The sequence below is a fragment of the Tinamus guttatus genome, unplaced genomic scaffold (assembly GCF_059628265.1).
Source record: "Tinamus guttatus ecotype Peru unplaced genomic scaffold, ASM5962826v1 Tinamus_guttatus_pri_ptg000278l, whole genome shotgun sequence".
Classification (NCBI taxonomy): Eukaryota; Metazoa; Chordata; class Aves; order Tinamiformes; family Tinamidae; genus Tinamus; species Tinamus guttatus.
In genome coordinates, this window is record NW_028288812.1 from 142,349 (window position 1) to 164,165 (window position 21,817).

General features: G+C 34.4%; 1 protein-coding gene across 1 annotated transcript in view; it reads left to right on the top strand.

Annotated features, from left to right (window-relative positions):
* The window catches only part of ZCCHC7 (zinc finger CCHC-type containing 7), a 96,991-nt gene that overhangs the window by 61,926 nt on the left and 13,248 nt on the right, over window positions 1-21,817 (top strand). The window contains 4 exon segments of the mRNA XM_010220658.2: window positions 1,001-1,044; window positions 3,272-3,397; window positions 4,716-4,886; window positions 12,871-12,906. Of these exon segments, the coding sequence (XP_010218960.2) occupies window positions 1,001-1,044; window positions 3,272-3,397; window positions 4,716-4,886; window positions 12,871-12,906 (377 nt within the window).

The following is a 21,817-nucleotide window of genomic DNA, read 5'->3' on the forward strand; positions in this document are numbered from 1 at the left end:
TATTTTTTCTTGTTATTGGTAGTTCTTGGTGATGTTATGCTTTGTGTTAGTAAAATACCCAGATGTTCCAGATTTGGACTGTGTCAATAGGATGAGACACATTGCAGTGTCTGCAACAGTCTGCAAACAGATACAACTTATGTATGTGCCAGTTGTAATACTGTATGAGTATGGGTAGGGTTAACACCTGTGATCATTCAGTTCCTCTTCTAATGGTGAAAATGATACAGTGTTTGTACTGTTGTCTTTGCATAGTCATAACATTAAATAGTTTTGAGATAAAGAAATTTTAAACAGTTGTAACAGCATCCATTCTAGGGATTCTTCAGTTTATTGCCTTTTTTCTTATACTTTTGGTAGTCAAAAATCAGCATATGAGAAGGTTATGGTATGACATTTGGTAATTCAGTGTGTAGTAGTAGCGTAAATGGTAATTTACTGGTAATTGTACATTAGCAAACACTGTTTTGAATATAGTATTACTTAGCAAACAGTCCTAATCACTGCAGTTGACTAGTTTGGCATGCAGTAGTGAGAAGGCAATGGTGAAGACGTGAGTTATTTTGAATTCACAAGAAGAAAAGATATATATTGTGCTGTGTATTAACATTAAGGTATGAAAACCATGAACTGACCATGCAGGTCTGCATGATCGAAAGTTCCAGTGGTTGTAATCAGAAGTTTTCACTTCCCTGCATCTCAATAAACTCAACCCTTGCCTGATTTGTAATTTTCTGGGGGGTGTTGAGGATGGCGGTCCAACAAGAGGAACGTGTTGAAGTTCACTGATAGTTGGCAAGTGTTGATTTTAAGGTGAATCAAATTTGGTGCCAAGAATGCTCATGAGCTTTCTTTTACTGAAAATAAAATGAGTTTCTGTCACGTGGTACTGTCAAAGTCTACTGTGAGTTTTAATAACTGAAATAATCATTATAGTTGAATATGCTGTATAAAATATTGATTTAATTTTAATATAATTGACTGTATTTCTGTTTTCCAGGAGAAGCTGCTGTGGACTGGTCCATCAGTAATAAAGATGCGGAGGTAACACAGACAGCCAAATTGTTCTGTGATTTTTTATTTTAGATCCTCTGATCGTACATAGCAAAACATTGAAATACAGATGTAGAAAACATCTTTGTACATAATTTCTGCATTTCTCTGTCTTTTATCTGAAGGAAAGTTACAGGAGGGAGAATAATTCCATGGTAGCTGTCAAACCTCCTTATTTTCAAACTGGCGTAATATCTCTTTTTGATAGCAGGGCCATTTTTCACAGCAGCCAATTCTGATGCCAGAAATGGATGATCAGATACAGGGTGGGCAGAGGAATAGATTAACTAAAAATAGAAGTCACTCATGCAGGTACCCGTAGCAGGAAAAGGAGAAAAATGGGGAAGGGACTAATTTCTAAAGGTTCTAATTTATTTAGAAATGTCTGTGATACACAAGTACCTCTTTGACCTAACGGCCTGCTGGCATCTGGAACCCTAGCAATGCGGCTTGAAAGTTATGATTTAGGCAGACTCTATTTGGTGACGAGTTAATATTTCAAAAGAATAGATTTTACTTTTAGGAATAATCCCTACATAATGCCTGTTATCGCTTAAAGCTGTTCTCCTTTCTTCAGTATTTGTAGGCTTATTCTTTAAAAAATTACATTTTATTATAAAAGCACTAAAGGATTTTTGGCAAAATTAATTGCAACTCGGGGTGACTTTTCTAAGGGCTTGTCTAACATGGAATTTGCTGCTTCATAATCATCACTGCTAGATGCCCATGGAAGAACAGAAGACCATTGAAAGCATACAGGTTTCCCAATGTACTTTTCCTGTTCTCAGTAATTTGCAATTCAGAAATTTCATGAAAAAAGTGTGTTGGGATATCTTTGCTTTTGGATATTTTTAGATATTGGATATTTGGAAATTGGGTATTTTTAATTTCATAGATTTGTAACAACTATTTGATACTCAGTGCATTCTGTGATGTAGAATTCTACAGATTACAAACATCTTGTTTAAAAAAAAAAAGCTGACTTTTCTATGTTATAATTTTATTTGATTTAACCTCTGGTTCTTGTACTGGACAAACAGTTAAATAAAGCTTGGTTTTAGGCTGAAAATTGCTGCTTTGCGTGTTTGATCCTCATTTGAGAAGCCATTCCACACCTTTGAGGATCTAGCAGGCCTTCTGTATTCATTTTCTAGTTCTGCTATATCCTTTTTAAGAGGAAGCTCAAAACTTTAGGTAGCATTCAGAACGGATGTATGCCATGGATTTAGACAGTAGATAACATTTTTTGTTTGTATTCTTCTATATTTCTTTTCTAAGAATTTTATTTTCTTGTTTGCTCTTTAAGCTCCTGAGCATTAACCTTACACTTGGTATCTTCTGTTTGCTCTAATATATCTGTCTTTTGCTTTCTTCCTGTATCTCTGTTTCTTTTTTCCCTATTTGCATTCCTCTATTCAGAGCAATATGTGGGACAGTGTTATCCATAGCTTCTTTCTGAAAAGAAGGAACAAGCTAAACAATATAAACTGCAATGAAAAATCCATCTGTAATTTTTCTCTGGAAGTCTTAAGAATATGCTTCCTTGAAGGATGTACAGAAGTTGGATGTTAAAAGTTGATAAAGTTGGAAGAGGTCATTTGTTAGGTAAAAGACTTCCTGCAAAACAGTTTTGGAGGAGACTGAGGGGAATGGGAGCTCCTTCAAAGAGGAGTTCAGCATTCCATAACAATGAACTTAATTCTTCCATCTCAGACTCTTCAGAGAGTAAAAGTTACAGATCTACTGTGGTTAGTAGCCTTCTTGCAGTTCCAGAAATTGGGCTCCACTGGGTGGTTGGTACGATTAGCTCTGAAGTATTTGTGTAAGTTACTCAAGTATCCAAAATTCTCTTGGATGCGCTTTGCAGTTAGTGTTAGTTGTACTGGCATCATTGGAAAATTTCAGTTCATGAAATAGCATAGTGAATAAAAGTGGATCCATCAAGGGAAAGCAAAACTTTATTGCTGCAAATCTAAACTACAAAAAGTAATGCTCCAAAATGGAAATTGGAAAAAAGGCAGTAATTTTTTTCTAGGCAATGCAAGCTTTTCTAGAACAGAATTATCCTACTGAAGCTATGATACAAATTGTGTTTGTGAAAGATTAGATTTCTAGCTGAGCACTATCAACAGTGACCCATCCAAATTTCCATTCCTGCCAAGCGCTAAACCATGCAGTCAGAAGTGATCAATGTGTTTTTCTCTTTTTGTCTCCTCAGGCACAGATATGTAACTATGCACCTACGAGGCGTACGAGTGTCCGATACTACACAGCTGATAAAAATGTTACCTGTAGAAATTGCGGTAAAACGGGTCATTTGTCCAAAAACTGTCCTATTCCAAGGGTAAATCCAATGTTTTATTTACTCTAAGATGTAGCTGTTGTTTCTAAAGCTCTTTCATGCATGCCATTAGAGCCTATTTGTTTGGTGCTTTATTATTTCATTGAAATTTTGCTCCAGGCTGAAGGATGTATTATCTTGCACAAGATCAGTTTACTTCAGAAAATTATCTGCCTTGTGAAGAAAATTCACGATGCACAGTTCACTCATGTCATTTTTATAATGGGAAAAAAAATGGAAGTATACATAAAGCAAAAAGAGGCATAAGTACAAAGCAAGGATGTAGTTTTTTGTATTGTAAAAAACAGTTTTAAGATATAATATTTTGAATTTATTTTTCACAAGGAGAGCCTGAGGAATCCAAAATCACCCTTAGCAAATGAATTAAAGAAGAATAAGTAATAAACCTGTTTATGAGTTAAGTTAAAAGTTTTCGACAGGATGAAATCAAAACTATTTTCAAGCAATCCTAATATGCCAAAAATTTTGAAATTTTGTCCAGATACTAATGGTTTAAAAAATATCATAATCTTTTGAGGAAATTATGGCAGTTGCGTGAGAGTCAAGATTTACTCATTCCTACAATAAAGATTTCAAAAATTCACATCTCAGTTTCTGAGGCAGTTCCCCACACTGACTCTTGGAATATTTCAATATAAAGCAAATTTCTCTGTGATTACATGTTACCCTGTGGAAATGTCAGGCGTTAAAGTGATGACACACTCAGCCACTGAGGAAATTGGCTCTAAACAGATGCAATTATGGCCCAAGAATAATTTTCAACAGTTTACATCTATTGCTTCATGCAAGCACTTACGCTCTTTGGTATGAACCACAAGGCAAGTGGCTTAGTGGTCTATAGCACAGAGCGTATTTACAAATCGTCTCAGTACCTTGTGTTGTGTGCTATATAGCTTGGGGGTATGATATGGTTCTCTTTATAAGCTTTTAAGAAATATCATAAAAATAAGAATTCATACAGAGTGTCTAGCAGTTATGCTCTGTGTAAAATATGCCATCCAATTTAATGCTACTTCTTGCAGTATTCACTGAACAAGTAATATAAGCGCATGCAAGATTTTCAATTCTTCCGACACAAAGTCAGAAACCAGAGGAACAGTGAATTTGCAAAGTTAGAACATCAAGTTTTACTCTGTTCACTCGTCTTTCACTAGAATTTCATCATGAAACATAATACCTATGCAGGAAGGAGCAGACATTTATTTGTAGTGGTTTCTTCTTCATCTTTAAAAATTTTTTTTTTTCCTTAGACCATTCAAATTTATTCACTCACCATGCTTCTTTTTGTATTTCTCCACAGAAAATTCCCCCTTGTTGTTTGTGTGCGGAAAGAGGCCACCTACAAAACACTTGCCCAGCGCGGTTTTGTTTGAACTGCAGTTTGCCTGGACACTGCTCTAAGGAGTGTCTTGAGAGAGCCTCTTGGAATAAGCACTGTAACCGCTGTGATATGAAAGGGCACTATGCTGATGTGAGTACCACCTGTGCCAAAGAAGTCGTTCACTGTCGTTCCTGTATCTGTTAAAACTGGAAGCTGCAACAGCCGTAAAATTTTTATAATGCATATATGTGTAAACACATGAAAATGTTATAGCTAGTACTTATGTAGCAGCATGGCAGTTTTTATAAAGGGTGTTTCAAAGGAAATAAACTTTATATTTGTAAATGTCCGTTCATTAATGTAGTTTCATCCAGTTTAGTTTGAGTAGTAAAAAATACCCGTGACCACATCTTACTCATCGTATTTGATAAAATGCTTTATAAACCTTTACAGACTGATTCATCACGTTTAATAGAAAGATTTGGAAACCTAACAAACGAAGTCCTGAGAGATTCAATGTATTGATTTAAAAATGGAGAAGAATGCGGAAAAAAATGAATAAATGTTGTATTTAAATTTAATACTTTATAAGTAAATAAGTGGTTAAATAACTTTGTCATGAAAACAGATATGCAGGTATTAAAATTGTTCAGGTATTCTAAAAAGTCATTCAGATGAAGTGTATATATTTTTGCATCTGTTGTTCATTTTGGAAGAAGCTGGAAAACTCCTGTACTGAAACTTTGCTTTAAAACCTTGCTACGTGGAGGGAGTCATCAGAGAATCTCTCTAAAATTAAAAATATAAAACTAACACTAACCAGTTAACAGGACTCTTTAATAGTTATCCAAAATCTGTGAGGGAAATGAAGGATGAGATAACCAGATTTTTGAAGATAGTATGTAACCTCTTACTTTATAGATGATTTGTAAATGAGAGGCAAATGTAAAAAAAAATTAATCAGTTCCAGGAAGATTTCAGTAATCATGTCTTGCAGGCTTACGTTTATACCAAGAAAATCATTAAGAACAGTAGCAATTGTGTAATGGTTATAAAATTCTTGTAAAACTACCCTTGGGTGCATCCAAGATGGCTTTTGTGAAAATCCCGCCTCTCAAATCTCTGGAATTATTCAGAGGACAAGGTCAATAAGCAAGTGTGTAAACATGATCCAGCTGACATAATCTACAGTTTCCAAAAGGAGTTTGACAAAGTTCCTGACCAAAAGCTGTTAAGCAAACTAAACCAGCGAGGAATAAGAGGTTAAAGGTACAAGGTTTGGATGCATAGATGTTTGGTTAAAATGTAAAAACTGGAGAGAAAGTCCTTGCAGTGGCATTCTGGAGCTCTGTGTTTTTTAGTATTTTCCAGCATTACATGGATAAAGGTGAGCAATAGGGTGACAAAACTGGAATGTGTGTGGAGTTAGGCAAGACAATGATGAGAACACTGATTTGTTTAGACTGGCAAAGATACGAACCAACTGTGAAGAATTGCACAAGGACTGAAATAAATGAATTGCAATAAAATGGCAGATAAATTTTATTATCAATAAATTTGAAGTGGTGTGCATAGGAAAAAATCCAGTTGCACATATGAAATGGGTTCTGAGCAAACTGTTATCCTTCAGGATTAAGATTAGAGTTAGGAGAGATGTTTCCATAAAAATTCCAGTTCAGCGTTCAGAACTTACAGGAAAAGATGGTTAAGTGATGAATTATCAGGAAAGCAGTAGGGAAGGAGTTGCATTTTTAGGCCCTGTCTTCTGCATCCTTCAGCACAAGGAATGATAAAGTCAGCTAGATCTATTCAGTCTGAAAGAGGTGGCACACGGGATGATCTACCAAGAGCTACATCGTCATCTATGAGAAGGCTTGGGGGCTCAGTGATCAATTGTTCACTGTTTCTTCTTGTAAACAAATCAGTGAGCATGCGGCGCAGGTGGATCTCCACCTCAATGCAACCCAGTGCAACGTGTTGTAGGTGACCCTGCTTGTGCGGGGAGGCTGGACTCCAGAGGTCCCTTCCAGCCTCAGGCGTTCTGCGGTTCTGTAGTAGGAGCTACTCTCATAAAAGATGGGAGCAGGTGGTTCTTCATGCAATAGGCAGCGGACTCCTGAAGCTTCTTATCATGTGACATAATAGATGCAGGAAGTTTACCCAAGTTCTAGATGAGACTGGACCAGTTCATGAAAGAGGTATTTGCTGAAGTTTATTAAATAGAAACTGCATCTAGCTTGGAAAGTTTCTGAGTTGGTAACAGGTGTCCATGGAAGAGAACTGGGCAAAGCACGCTTACGTGTTCTGTTCTTTAAATCCATGAGGCATTGGCTTTTGGCCACAGTTAGAGACCATGACAAGAGCTGACCTAGCATAATAGAGTTTCCATCATCTGTTAATTGTTCATAACAGTAGTTCTACATTCTGTTCCTCTGTTACAGTCAGTAAAGAATCATGAGCCTCCAATGGGGTATTTTGTCATTGTTTTACAAGCCCAGTAATTATGGCTGTTCTCTATCAGCCATCCCTTTGTGTGCTTCTGCTGTCCATGTGAACTGGAGACAGACCGTAACTTTCGCTCTGGTCTTGACGTTGAATTACTCCAAGAGTCTTCTTCAGAATGCTCTGAAAACTCTATTGTATCCTTCATAGGCCTGGTTGATTTAACTAACATTGATAATTTACAACATTTTCAGAATAATAAATTTATTATCCATTACATCTGTCATCTTCCTTGAAATAACCTTGAGAATCTATGGGCTCATCTTAGATTGAGTCCTGCTGGAATCAGCTAAGTACAGTATGATGTCATCAAATAAAACAACAACAACAATAACAAACTGGTGTGTAGCAGAGTTGTTCAGAGTTTCAGATACAGCTCTGTTTGGCCATATGTTACTCACCTCAGTAGGCAACCTGCAAAATCATTGTCCAGTCTTGAATATGTTTATGGATTTATATGTGTGCATGTGCTTACATGTGTGTATGTAAATATATATGAACCCCCATACACATATGCTGAAACACCCCAAATATTAATATTCTCTCTCCAGATACAGCGACTGCGCAGGTAGGGGTCAGGACAATCAATGTTCTCAGCAAGGTACCTCTATCTCATTAGGTGCTTCTCTGGTTTTCCAGGAGCTTGTCTCCCAAGAGTGGTGTTCCTAAATATCTGCAAGTTTTTGTTCTAGAGCCTTCCACATTAAGCTATTTTTAAAAATTTATTTCAATTTTTAAAAGTTATTTGAAAAAAAATTAGGAAGAATGACGTATTGTTTTATGTGTTATTATGTATGATCTGTTTCAGATGGAATGAAAAGGATAATACTTAGGATTTATGGAGTTAGTATCTGAAGCTGGACAATACCATTGTTCTGAAGAGATCCACGGAAATAAAGTGTTCCAGGGCTGAATAGCAGAGCTCTTGTGAACCTCCACTCCTGCGAGAGTGGAAGAGAAACTTCCTGAATATCACAGTTTAGCAGTGGATGCAAAAGTGGTGGACAAAGCAACATTTTCCTTTATAGTTAGGCAGAGGAAAAAACTGTGTACAGAAATTTCCTGGGTTGCCTGCCCCTTACCCTTTGAGTTAGAAGGCGGCAAGTCTCTGGTCTCCTGAGTTCTTTAACTGTGCTATATGTCTGCTGGCACTGTTTGTGTAAGGACATGTCTGCAGACTTCTAGCTGTACTCCTCTTAGCCAGTGCATCTTCGTAAAAAAGAAAGGAGGTACATCTCAGCAGGCAACTTCTTCATTTATCTTGGCATCTTTTTAGTCATTATAAACCATCCTCGGAGTCACTTCTCTCAGAAGATTTCTTTTCTGGCATTTGTCATTTTCAAAACGTATTCTGTCAAGCACTTATCATTAATGATATGCCAGCATCAGAGGGATTGGACGTAGCTCTCTCAACATGGGAACTAAAGTGTCTGAAAGTCTGAGGGTTTTGCTGCCGGTGCTGTGATTGGGTGTTTTTCCTTCAGTTACATTATGTGCTCTCTTTCATTCCTCTCTCTTCTTTTTTTTGTAGAGCCCCTTAAAAGAAGGCAATACTTTTGCCTGTTTTTCCATGTGGCACGTCATTCTCTCAGTGGCATTTTTTTTTTCATGCCTGCTCCTAGCTAAATTTCTGTCTAATTGTAAGCGTATGTAAACATTACAAAGATTCTTTTTAATCCCTGTGGTTAAACACCTTAATTCTGTTTGAGGTGCCAGGAGAATATGGTCATGTGAGCCTTATTATGAGGGCGGACTCTTTGCTTTTCTTTGTTTAAGAATGCTTTTGAAGAGAAGTGTTTTAACATTTTTTTTCCTGGTTGTTTTTATTAAAAACAAAACAAAACAGCAACAACAACAAAAAAATACAGAGAAAAGGTAATGAAAAATGTTTGTTTTATTAAATCTTTTGTTTTCCTGCGGCGACTTGCATGGGGGCAGCTCCTAACAGCCGCCGCTTTTGACAAAGCACCAGAGGATTCTGTTAAAAAGTTGTGTTTAGTAATTGTAGTCGTCGTGTCAGACCATAACTGACTTGGAGCTGAAGGATTTTTGTGAGATGAGTAGCTGTGCCAGCAGGGACCCAAGTCTCCTGGGCCAGCCGCGCTCTCATTAAGATTTGCCGCTAGCCGTGGCGGTGTTCGGCAAGTATGTGACGTGCATTCTGTTATTGTATGCTTGGCTTGTCAGCCTGCAGCTTTCTGACACTCACTTATGTCACTCTTTATTCAGAGAGGAAGAAGCTTTTGATAATTTGACAAGACAAGCTCTTAAACGATCTAGGTCATGGCCTTCACTGTCTGTGATTGTGAACATATTTCCTGAAAGCCCTGTCACTCATCACAGCTACATTTTCTCCCGGGGAGCCATAGGCCCGTCCCGGTCTCTTGTCAGCTCATACATTTTGGTTATTCATATACCAAATACAGTAGTGGTGTGTGTGTGTGTGTGTGTTTTTTTTTTTTTCCCCTTCACTTTTGCAAATGCTAGCATGTTAGTAAGGCTAATCCTTTCTCCTGTGCTGTGTTCCCAGCAGGGTTGTGTTCAAGGGTTCTCTCTAGTACAAGGCAGACAACTGGCCAAGGGGAGCTGAAAGGGAGGAAAGGCCGCTTAGTGCTGTTTTTGTGTTTGTTCATTGTTGTGGAAATATGAGAACTGGTGGCAAGGGCCTTGTCTATTGAACACTTGAGTCTTGGTCTGCTGTCAGGGGCTGTTTAAGATTGAGTGTTTTATTTTCTTTGATGTTCACATTTGAGAATAGGGAAGTGGGAATTAAACAACAGATGCATTAAGCCGTTGTTCTCGTAAAACAATAATTAGCACCTGATAAAATTCAATATGGGTTGAAATGCACAATATACTGGCTTGATTCATCTGGTGTGGCAAACATAGTTGGTTTGTGTTTGAATGGCGTGAACAATAACCGTTTCAAATTACTGAAATATGGGTTACAATAAAAATGGTATTAATTTTGAGAAAAAGAATTTCGTAGAATTTAGAAAAGGTGTAGAGGTGTAGTTAAAGGTATTGGAAAGTATGCTTTATGTTTGGTGAAGCTGTAGAGTGGTGGTACTGCTTTTAATAGTAGATACCTTTTGTGTTCATACATCTAAATGCTAGTAAGGTCAGACCACTGGGGCAGGAAATAAATGCAATTTTATTTTAATGTAGTTCATCACACTACCATTATGCTTGTATACCACAAGAGCTTTTCTTTAAATGAGGGTCATTCATGGTTAAGTACTTTTAAATAAATAAGAAAAATCACAGATTCAGTTGTTGTTGTATTTGGTTATGCTCTCTTCCACAACAAAGCGCTTTACTTCATTTGAGAAGCCAGTATTTGGTGATAATTGTTAATTATATTTTTGTCATTCCATGATAAAAAATACAGACAATAGTTCTGAGTCGATGCAAAATAGTAAGATTGCAAGTTAAAAGCATCATTTTTTAAAAGGCCGTTGTTTAGCCACACAACCATTTTAGACTATTGTGTTGCACTTCTGAAGTTTTTTACGTGCTCATTGTGATTATGAAAAGTATTACATTGAATGACTGCCTGAATGAAGAAATATGCTTGGCCAATTTTCCTTTGGCTTCCTCTTCCTGTCTAGCTTAAGTTTTCCCACAGCCTTAAAACTAGCTTAAATATGATAATAATAAAACTTTCCTTTTGATAGTGTTGCTAGTGTCTGGGATTGTTACCCTTTGAGTATTTTGTTAAAAACTCTAAAACTCTGCCAAATGTAGTTTCCTATTCTGAGTTACAGATTTTTTCCATAACTTACATCATTATGTCTGGATAAAGAAAAAAAAAAAAGCACCAAACTATTAAAAAATCAAATGTTTCTTTTCTTTAATAAATAGTTGCTGTGTAAGTAAAGGTCATATGGCAGAGTGGCATTTTGCCAGTGTATGACAACTCATTGATTGTGATTTTTCAACCATATTAGTCAGGGGACACTGTGGTAATCAAAAACTATCCAGAACTAATGTATAAATAACTGCCTGCTACCCCTGCACTAAACCAGCTGAAGTGTTGTGTACAGTTGCAGTCCTTTATGGCTTTGAGGAAGAAGGCAATGCCTTTCACAGAATTTTTGTTATTCAGAGGAGAATGCTTATGTATTGCGTTTGAGGATCCTTTGCAAGTGCCAGCATAGAATCCATTTTGGCAAAGGAAGAAAATGCTTTTGTTTGCATTCCAAGACAGCTTCCTTATAGAAATCTTAATGTAAAACTTAAATATTTACTTGCGATATTTGAGTAAGAGGAGATATGCTGAGCCATTGCACAGAGCAGATTGTAGATTTTTCTGCAGAAAATTATGTTACTGACAGAATGAATAATAAATAATATAATTTCCATCACATCCGGGGAAAACATACTGTATATGCCGGAGGGTGACTGTCAAAAATTCAGATTATTTTTGAGAGATTTTGTTGCTGATATTGGTTGTTGTTACTGTTTTTTTTTTTTAATTAGCATGCTCTGTCATATAAAAGAAGGCAAGAATTTAGGCATGAGATGATAAATTGTCAAAATTGTAAGAAATGTTAATAATAACAATTTGCAAGTATTCATGAGACTTCAGTATTTGAAATTAGAGCTAAAACATATTAAATAGAATCCACAGAATAACTAATATTTCTTCTTGTTATATGAAAAACTGTTTGTAATTGTTCAAATGATTAAGAAGTTAATTTACTGTGTTTTAAACAAAACTGGAAGACCTTCACTGAAGTAAATGTGTACACATGTGCTGAAATGCTAACAGACAAAATATAGCTGTAGCTGTTTAGAATTTGAGGCAGAAGTATAGGAGCAGACAGAAATAATGTTAATTTTTAAAAAATATTTTTAAAAATTGAGCAAATATCCCTGTCTCACAGATCATTAACACGCTCTTATTTTGTTAAAGACATTTCGCGTTTCCTCTTTCCTGTCTCTTACATATTCTTCAGGTATATTGTAGAATAGTTCTGACTGAAAATCTGCCCTGTAAAATTTAATTTACAGTGGACTGAAATCTCAAGTTTGTGTGCAATATTGGCAAGGTAAGAAGAAAAGAAAAAGATCAAGGAAACCATTATATAAACAGAAACATTATAGCAATCTGTTATGCTCCTTGTTTACAACTCATCTGACATGAGGCTACTAAGGATTATTACATGTAACAATTATATTTTGATTAGGACAGAGATATGTACAAAAATAATAAAATGATTCTATTCCTTCCTTAAAGGAAAGTACCCTGTGATTTAATTTCCAAAGTACTTTGTAAATTTAGAATTTTAGAAAATGTAGAATTTCAATTTGTTTTTGTTTATTTTACAGTATTAATACTTCTTAAGAGTTAAGGGCATGTTATTCTCCCCAACTTATAACCTTTAGAGAAGAAAGGGAGAGAGAAAACTGTTACTGGCTTTCTGACAATGGCAGGGAGTGTGTTAAACCAGTGTAAAATTCAATTAAACTGTCTAGCCAGGTTTTTGAAGCTGAAATGCAGACCCTTTCAGTTAAGCTTCTTATTTTCCTGTGACCGACACCGGTGGATACTGTGTTATGCCAAAACCAACAGGCTGTAAAGCACCTTGTTTCATGCTCCTAGCTGATCAATATTTTTATTTTCCAGGCTTGCCCAGAAATATGGAGGCAGTATCACCTAACAGTAAGTAGAAACACCGTTTTTATTTTCTTCTACACCCAGTCTATTTACTCTTCTGTGAACTGCTGACCATAAAATATTGACATGTATTTTCTGCAAGAAGATAATAAACATCTGAAGAGTTTTTGAACTGAAAAATGCAACAAAACACTATCCCTATTTTTAAACATATTTAGAGCTTCTAATTTGGTTTTAATACTAAAACCATAGAATGCATGTCTAGCAGGACACTGTCCTGTAAGTGGCTAAATTTACTGTACACTTATTAAGAAGGTTAAATTTTAACTTGAGATATGTAGTAGAAGCAATGGTCCAATCTCACGTATCCTAGATTCTGTTTACTTATTATTATATATGAAAAAACTTTCCTTTTAAGTAACAGAAGAAATTTTAGTCAGTTAATTTTAGAAATAAACGTTACAAAGTTTTGTAGATAATTTCTGGTCAGGAGGAAGATAGTTGTAACTTCTTCTTTGGCCTCTATTAGTTGATCCTTATTCATTTAAAAAACAAAATTTAATTTACTGAAGTGTACCATTGTAGTATTAGAGCTTTTTTATCATATGTAAAATAGAGATAAAAATAAAGCAAAATACTTAGGTTGAAACACTAGTTAGTTCAACAAAACCATGGATTTATATCACAAAGCTCTAATGAATTCCTTTTTAAAACAATTATACGTCATGTTCTTTCAAATGAGCGATATTGTTGTTCAGATGAATATTTTCCCTCAGAATATCCAAATCAGGGTTACTGTGATGAGTAATGTGCTTAACTGTGAGATAGTAGTAGTAGTTATATCTGGAAGACAAAGTAGTAAAGTTTGTCCACAACTTTTCATTTCAATTTCTTGGTGTAGATTTTTCCAATTAAGGAACAAGTGTTAGAAATACTTTCTAATCTCTTACCTTCACCAAGTAGTGAAATAGTTTCTTTTTTTCTTTTCTCTTCTGCTCCTAAATTAATGAAATTAATTAATTTTAATGAAAACTTTGTACTAAAACATTTTCTTTTGTCTTATTTCATGATTTTAAAACAAAGATCTGCTTTGGAAGTCTTCTGCTCTTTCTGAGCAGATAGTTTTGTCTTTAACTAGGTTGGTATAGACTTCGTAAAAAATAATATGAGCAATAGGTGCACTTAGTCTTTTTCTTAAATGTATGAGGGAAAAGGGTAAATATTTTCTTTCATTATAATCAGAAGTATGTGTAGAAATTATTTCTAAAAGTGTTATGATATTTAGAATCTAGTAATGAGATAGGCATATTAGATGAAGTAATATGATGAAATCTCTTCTTTTTTAATGGTCTGTAAAATTTAATTTTAATCTTCCTTGCCATCAAAAATTCTTCAAAAAGCAAATTACAATCAATATTTCAAAGTATGTATTTTTTTAAAATATGAAGGAGCTGATTCCTTCAAGGAGTTAGTATGAGGTAAAAAATTTTAGCAATGAATGCTGTAGAAAGTGTTCTGACTTTCTTCTTTCTCAGCGTGAAACTAACATTTGTCAAAACAAGTTCTGCAGAAAAAATTGAATTGTTAGGAATATAGTTTATGAGTAAAAATATCAATTTGGAGCTTTCTGGTGGTTTTCGTGAACTATTTTGAAATATGTTTAAATATAGACATACCATGATAAATTTAGCTTCTCATTTCGTGTGAAAAAGAGTTTTTGTTTTCAATAAAGTCCAGGTTATCTGCTGGTAATACCAATTTGTGGTATTTCAGAAATACTTTGAATTTAGCCATTGAAATTCCCATTAGCTTGGGAAAACTAATTTTGACACAATCTGAGTTGCATATCGATTAAAAGTAGGATTTCAAATTTTGAGTGGTAAAAGACATACTTGATCTTTAAAATTTAATATTACAAGAAACATATTTTCTGAGTAGTTTAAATATTTGAACCCTAGCTTTTATTTTTCCACTTAAGTATGCTCTTTGACACTCAGAAAAGAAGTAAATAGTGTTCATTGTTCATTCAATCTAGATTTCTGTATAGAAAAATATTTACTGTATATTTATTATAGCATAGTAGTATTTCAATACAGAAATTATTTTAAAAATTCTCCAGTTTAGACCTAATATTTCTGTACAACGGGATGACTGTTCAATCAAAAATCAAAGAACTGGGAAAGAATAATTATGGCTGTTACTTTGCTCTATAGAATAACCTCACTGTAGCAATCAGACTAAGACCAAAATGAAATTTGCTTATGCTTTAACCATAGACTCAACTAGATTTAAATTGATTTTGGTAAACTGACCATGAGTATCACACATACAGGCACCTATGTGCACAAAAAAACAATACATTCAGGTTTTTAAGAAAAACACACTTTTGTTATGCTATTTTAAAACAGCCATTGCAAAGTCTGTCTAAATGCTTGTGCATTATTTAAAGCATTCTTAGTTAATTACTATGAATGCTTGTTAAAAACAACGGGATTTAATACTTTCTCTTTGTGAAGCTTTTGGTGATTTTATTCGTTCTGTGGCTCTTTCCTAAGAGATGGACTGCCATCTATTGACTCCTTACAGCCCCTGCACTGAAACACAGATTCACCACAAACAATGACCCAATAATAAATCTATTCTGCTGTTATGGATGGTAATTTTTTTTTGTTTGCTTGTTTACGCTAGTATGGTGGCAATTTTTGGCACATTACAAATAGGTCATAATACGGGAAGAAATGTCTTGTTCTAACGAAAATTGACTGCCTGTAGAAGAAATCTTATGAGCAGTTGAAATGGCAAAAAGGATTATAAGCAGATTATTTTAATTTGTTCTTTGATAGGAAAAAGATAATCATATTGTATTCAATGAAGCTTAAATTTAAAGGCTCTATAATAATCAAGATTTTATAACTAGATGAAGTTAATTTCTTTAAACTCGTTCTTTCAACTCTGTTAACTAAAATTCCACAAAAAAACAAAATCAGAAGAACAATCCAATTCCCACTGTGTGTTAAAATAATATTTAATAACTCTTTAGGATGCTGATTTAAAACTACTGCAAATTATTTTCATTGTGTCTGCTCTGTATAATATATTTCTCATTTAGCAGAAAAGAAGCATAACCTGTCGTGAAAACCTGCGTTTTCCTTCATATAAATACCAGCTTACATTTAGTAAAGAGGTTATTAGCAATTTGAAAGAAAGAAAACACAAAGACTTCCTTTACAGATCTAGAATAAACAGTTTTGATATATTTAATAACATGTAGATAATGATAAGTGTATTTTTTTTCACAGTGAAGGAATTTGAAGTGTACCAAAGAAGGTACTCTTTATTTTAGGTTACTAAAGCAGCGTAGCATTTAACTTTGTTTTTCTAAGTACCAGATGCTCCACAAATGCAGAAAAAAATATGGTATTTGCTGAAAAAAAATGCCATCTTGCCCTTTTTCCTGCATTCTAAGGATAATAGAAATATTCATAATAACACTTTTTAATACTCATAATCTTTTACTTTTTTAATTCATTTTTTCCTTGTGTTTTCAAATTTCAAGTATAAATGTAGATGTAAACATTATTTTATTTGTTCTCAAGAACAATATATTTTATAGCCATTTACAAAATATAAATATCAGAGCATAGGCTTTTTAAGGCACCTTCCTTAGGTTACAGCTTTCTTTTTGACAGTTTTGGACTTAATTCTTAAAAAAAAATATCCCTGTGTGTTTGATTTGATATATGATTGCCTACCTTTTTTTTTATCTTTTAGCAGCTCCCATTTTAAATAAATCTTTGTATCTTAAAGGAATAAAACAAATCTACCGTTCCCTAACCTCACATATTCATTGCGGAGTATTTGGTGGTGAATTCTGGAAAGCAAAGCCTTTCTGAAGTTCTAGAAAATGTATGACTAGATATGAGAAATGCTTAAATAGGACTGCTTTTTGGTAAACAGAAAAATCGGAAATGACCTTGTGTGGGAGGGTCTTTTAGTGGAAGAGACCTTGTTTCCAGACCAGGTCTCATTCTGTAGGTAGTGCCCTAGCTTTAGCATTTTATGTTCCTGATAAAATTGATGGTAGCTGTCGTGGTGTTTTCAGTTATGAACTCGAATTTCAGCCCAAAAGATGACATCATGGGAAAATAAAAAGGAAATTTATTTTCAATACATAGTAATTTTTGTTTTCTTTCAGTTGCAAAACTGTAGAAAATATATGTGCTTTTCATATGAAACTCTCCGAAGAGCAACTTTTGTATCTATTCTATATCTTAGTAGTAGATTAAGGTACCAAGAAAAGATCAAAATGCCCCCTTGATAAATTGATATAAAATAAAATATGTACTGGTTCTATGTTTATTTGCCCATCTATGCTATACTTTTTCAGAATTCCGAGGGATGAATTGTATGCAGAATTGAATATAGGAGGTCTAGCTCAAGAGTAAAACATAGGTACAATAACTAGATAGGAATTAGTATGGCAAATATTGGCGTGTTCTTCAGTAAATAAATAAATATTCGTGAAATTCCATTCTTATACTGGACAAAGTATAGTTTCTATTTTCTTTTTTTTAATGTTTTTCAAAATACATGCGTATGTTAAAAAAACAAATGCTACTATTTTCGCGTTGTCTCTTTCCATAAGGATTCCTCATGTTTAATAACCTCTCCATCCGCTTGTCCTAACTATTCTAGCAGTAAGGACCCCTTCCCCCATCTCCTGCCTTCCCTGGTCTCATTTATATTGAAACTCGTAGGTCAAGATGGCCACCAACAGAGTTTTACAACCATCAGAATTTTAACTAGCAGAAGCTATCATTTAACATGCTTTTTGACAGTTTGTTAATCTTACTTTTAATCCACTTACATAAAAAAAGGTGAAACAGGAATTGGCTCTTTTGGCCTCTATGCATAAAAGACACGAACAGACAATGCATCTTTTGTGTTTAAATTTTGCGCTCGGGTTTCTTTCTATGCCATTATTAAAATTTCTCATGGCCTGCCACTTTTTTTTTGGAATAAAAATGTAAGTAGTGTTTTTTAATGTCAATGCCTTTAAGATGTGACTTTCAGAAAGGAAATATTTAAAATATGGTTCTAGGGAAAAATCTTTTTTCTAGGAAGATGTTTGTAAGTTTTGTGCAGGCTTAGGATGCGCATAGCAGTGTTTTAAAGAAGCAATTAAAGCTTCCTTTAGGCTCAGGAATGGGATTGTTGCTTTGAGCGTGACTGCAATATCAGCTCTTCTGGTCTTACATGAAGTAAGACTACCAGACCAACATTGCTAGACCATTAGATTGTCACAGGGAGTTTCATCTTGGAAGCAGTTGGTCTTACGTATTTTAATATTATTTTTAGTAAGTTGCCTTTCAGTACTGTAGACTTCCCCGTATTTTACTTTAAAAATGCTTTTGAAATATTAAAATAAAAAGAGATCGCTTCATTAACATTGTATATAATAACATAATGTTTACAAAAATATACTAGAGTACCTAAAGTTTGTCTTTTCAGGAAAATGAGGGGTCTTATCTAATTAACCTACCCACCCATGTATGCCGATTTTTTTTTTTTCTGGTGAAGTTGAAATAAATAGTTCAACTAGCTTGCCTATAAATTTTCCATGTGGCTTTGCACTCACAAAGCACTCACACTCTCAAGAGAAAACTTTAAGGTTTTGTGGTACTTCTCTATTTCCCAGGACAGATCCTTAAATGGTATTATATCACGAATTTGCTAACCCAGGGAAGCCCCTGGCCTTGACCATGTTAGAAAACAAGGTTAAAATGCATCTTAAAAAAATTAGGTTCCTACACAGACCTTCAGAAACTATTTTGGATGGATCGTATAATCTTTTGATGACAAAATAATCAACTGTCAGCTACCTAAATCATTTAAATGTGGTAGTTTCTTCCTGCCCTGTTCTCCCTAATATTTCCTTTGTGTCTTGCTCTTCCCCATCTCTCCTCTCATACAATTAAGTGAATGGTAGTTTTACATTTAAGGCTAAAGCGCAGTTATATTTTGACCAGAAATTGTGTTGTGATAAATAATTAAAAATATGAGAGTTGGTTGATTGAGCCAAGGCATCCGCCTTTCTCTAATTCTGTGAGTCCAAGTGAAGCACTAAAGCTTTGAGTCCTTCAGAGAATCTCTTACTTCGATCTGTACATTTATTACGTTTTTGTACGTAATTTTGTACGTTTTTGACCAAATTGGAAAAAAAAAAAAAGGTTGTGATCCTCTCTTTAAACTAGAAAAGGGCGAGGGGAAAAAGAGAATAAACAATAAAACTAATATGTTTTAATATTCTGAATGCTTGAATCTGCAGTGAGTTTGCTAACTAGCCCTAAAGTACCTCCCAAATTGTTTGTGTAATTCTTATTATTTGTGTGTCATGTAATGTGTTTCCTTGGTTGTGGCACTTGCAGGTGGCAAGACGTGCCCACAATTGGAGAAAGCATAATAAGAGACACCTCATGCCTACACAAATTTGTTGGCAGGAATTGTTCTATTCTAAAAATATATTCTTTTTTTGCTCAATATATATTGTTTGTGTGATATGCCAAAATTGTAATTAATTAAATGGAAAACAGGATAATTATGGAATTATTCTTTGCTGAAATGTCTGCCCATCATATACATGTATTCTTCATTCAGTAAAAAGAATTACTGATAACTTTTCCTTAATGTTCACAGCTTAGGTTTTTAAAAATTCTTTTTCCTTTTTGAGTAGGTGCATTTATAGTATCATAATTCTGCTATTTCAAGTATTAAACATAAGCAAGGAAAATAACTTTCAAACTAGAATTAGATTTGTGATAAATTTTTGAAACAGATTCTGTTTGAGGGAAAAAAACCCTAAATTCCTGAAAATTGTTCTTCTGAGTTTGATACAAGGTGTTTTTTTCTCAGTTTTGCTGGATCTTCGCGATCATTTCAAAATTTCCATATGCAGGCAAAAATGTTCTGCAATCTATCAGATTTTTAAATAGATAAATAAAGAAGACATTCATGTAGCTAATACAGATTTTTGTTGTTGTTGGATTTTTGTATTTCATGTGGATAAGATAGGAAATATAATCAGCAGAACATAAATGTCCACAAACTATTTATATGCTCATAACTAAAAACTATATTTTGACTGTCAAATATCCACTCCCTAGGTGTTTGTAAATCATGTGCCTTAGTACTACTGAAATTATTGCATTGTATCATGCAGATACTTTGCATGTTAAAATCCAACAGACATTTAGCAATTACAGTATGTTGCCCCTAGTATGGTAGAAGTAAGTATGATAGTCAGTGCTTACTGTTAAAAGGTGTTAGTTTATCTTGTCAGTGATGCAAGTGTTAAGGAGCAGCTAAGCGCCAAAGGTGCTGGACTCTAACTTTCTAAAGTTATGCTTGATCATGCTAATAATCTATGGATTAGGTTTCCCAGCAAGTATGTGGTCATTTCACCCTGAGAGGGTCTGTCAGCAATATTATCACACCTTGTTATGCCCTGTCATATGAATAAAATTATCCTGGTTTTGGCTACATATTTAAAAATATCAAACATAAAAAGAATTAAAGACATATGTAGTGTGATGAAGGGTGTAGATCTAGCTTAAAAAGATATTACGTAGGCTCAGTATTGGAAAATTCTCAGGAGTAGTGCTGATCTGTGGGATCATTTGTGCTGTAATACCTATGTGTAGCAAGGAGGAGATCTTCACTTAGAATTTTTTGACTTCGGAAGATCGAAGCAAGGTTTTCAGCTTTGCGTGTTGATTTCGTTTTAAGTAACATCTAGCCATGAGTAACACTCAAATACTTGCCTTTGTAGTACTTAAAATTGAAACAAACCGTGATAACATTGCTGGCAGCTCATCTTTTCATCTCCAGCCAAATTTGATAAACTTGGTGTATTTTTTTAATATACTTTGTAGTATGATCTGAACCTTGAAGAAAAAGCATCTTTCATAACTGCACACTTATAATATGAAATAGTGCAATATATGTATAAAGCACTGCTACTGCCTATTGTAAGGAATTATTATGTACAAGGGCAATGATACTCCAGATATATGAGGAAGGCAGGAGTTACAGGAAGAAATGCTATTTTGATAATAGACTAACGAATATAACTGGAAGAAAAGGGACAGTTATTGCTTGGGTTTAAAAGGGTTTTTTATTTTTTTGTTTTATTTTGTTTCTTAAGCATGCAATTAATTCTATTTCTAAGATGTATTTGTAACATTATTTGCCACTTAGAAAAATAATTGGTGGGTGCTTGTGCATGGGCATGCACATGTATATACATGAAGAATTTGTCAGGACTGTGTGATAGTCCTTTATAATTAATTACACTGGATTTGCAGATTATATATAGTCTCTATCTGGCTTCTTTTCATGGCAGGTGACAACCTGGTTGAATTAAATCAACTTTTCTCATGACGGAACAAGGGGAAAAGAGAGGGAAAATGGTTGCACCATGCTCCTCCAAAATAGGTTTGGAGAAAAGTTCTGATCAGTGACGTATCTATGTGACATTAGAGAGGAGAAACGTGAAACATATTCTCCTCCATTCTTATAAGGTGTGGACTGTTCCGTGCTCCGAATATTGTTAGAAGACTGTGTACGATATTCAGACCACTGTAAAAAAAAATGAGTGATTGAGATGGACGTAGAAAGCGTCTGATGTTTATATATATATATCATCAGACACTTCCTTAAGGACATATTCTGGATAAGGGTCATTGTACAGCAGTACCGAATATATATGATTACATGGAGAATGTAGGAAAAAAAATGTGAAGCATTAACACACAAAGTTATCGTATTGCTAATTTAAGGAAAATCAGGTGCTACAGATTAAAGCCTAGGTGCTATGACGGTTGAAGTCTTGAATTGTTATTTATTTGTAATGTATGCCAGTAAAAATCATATTTCTAACATGCTGATATATCATTCT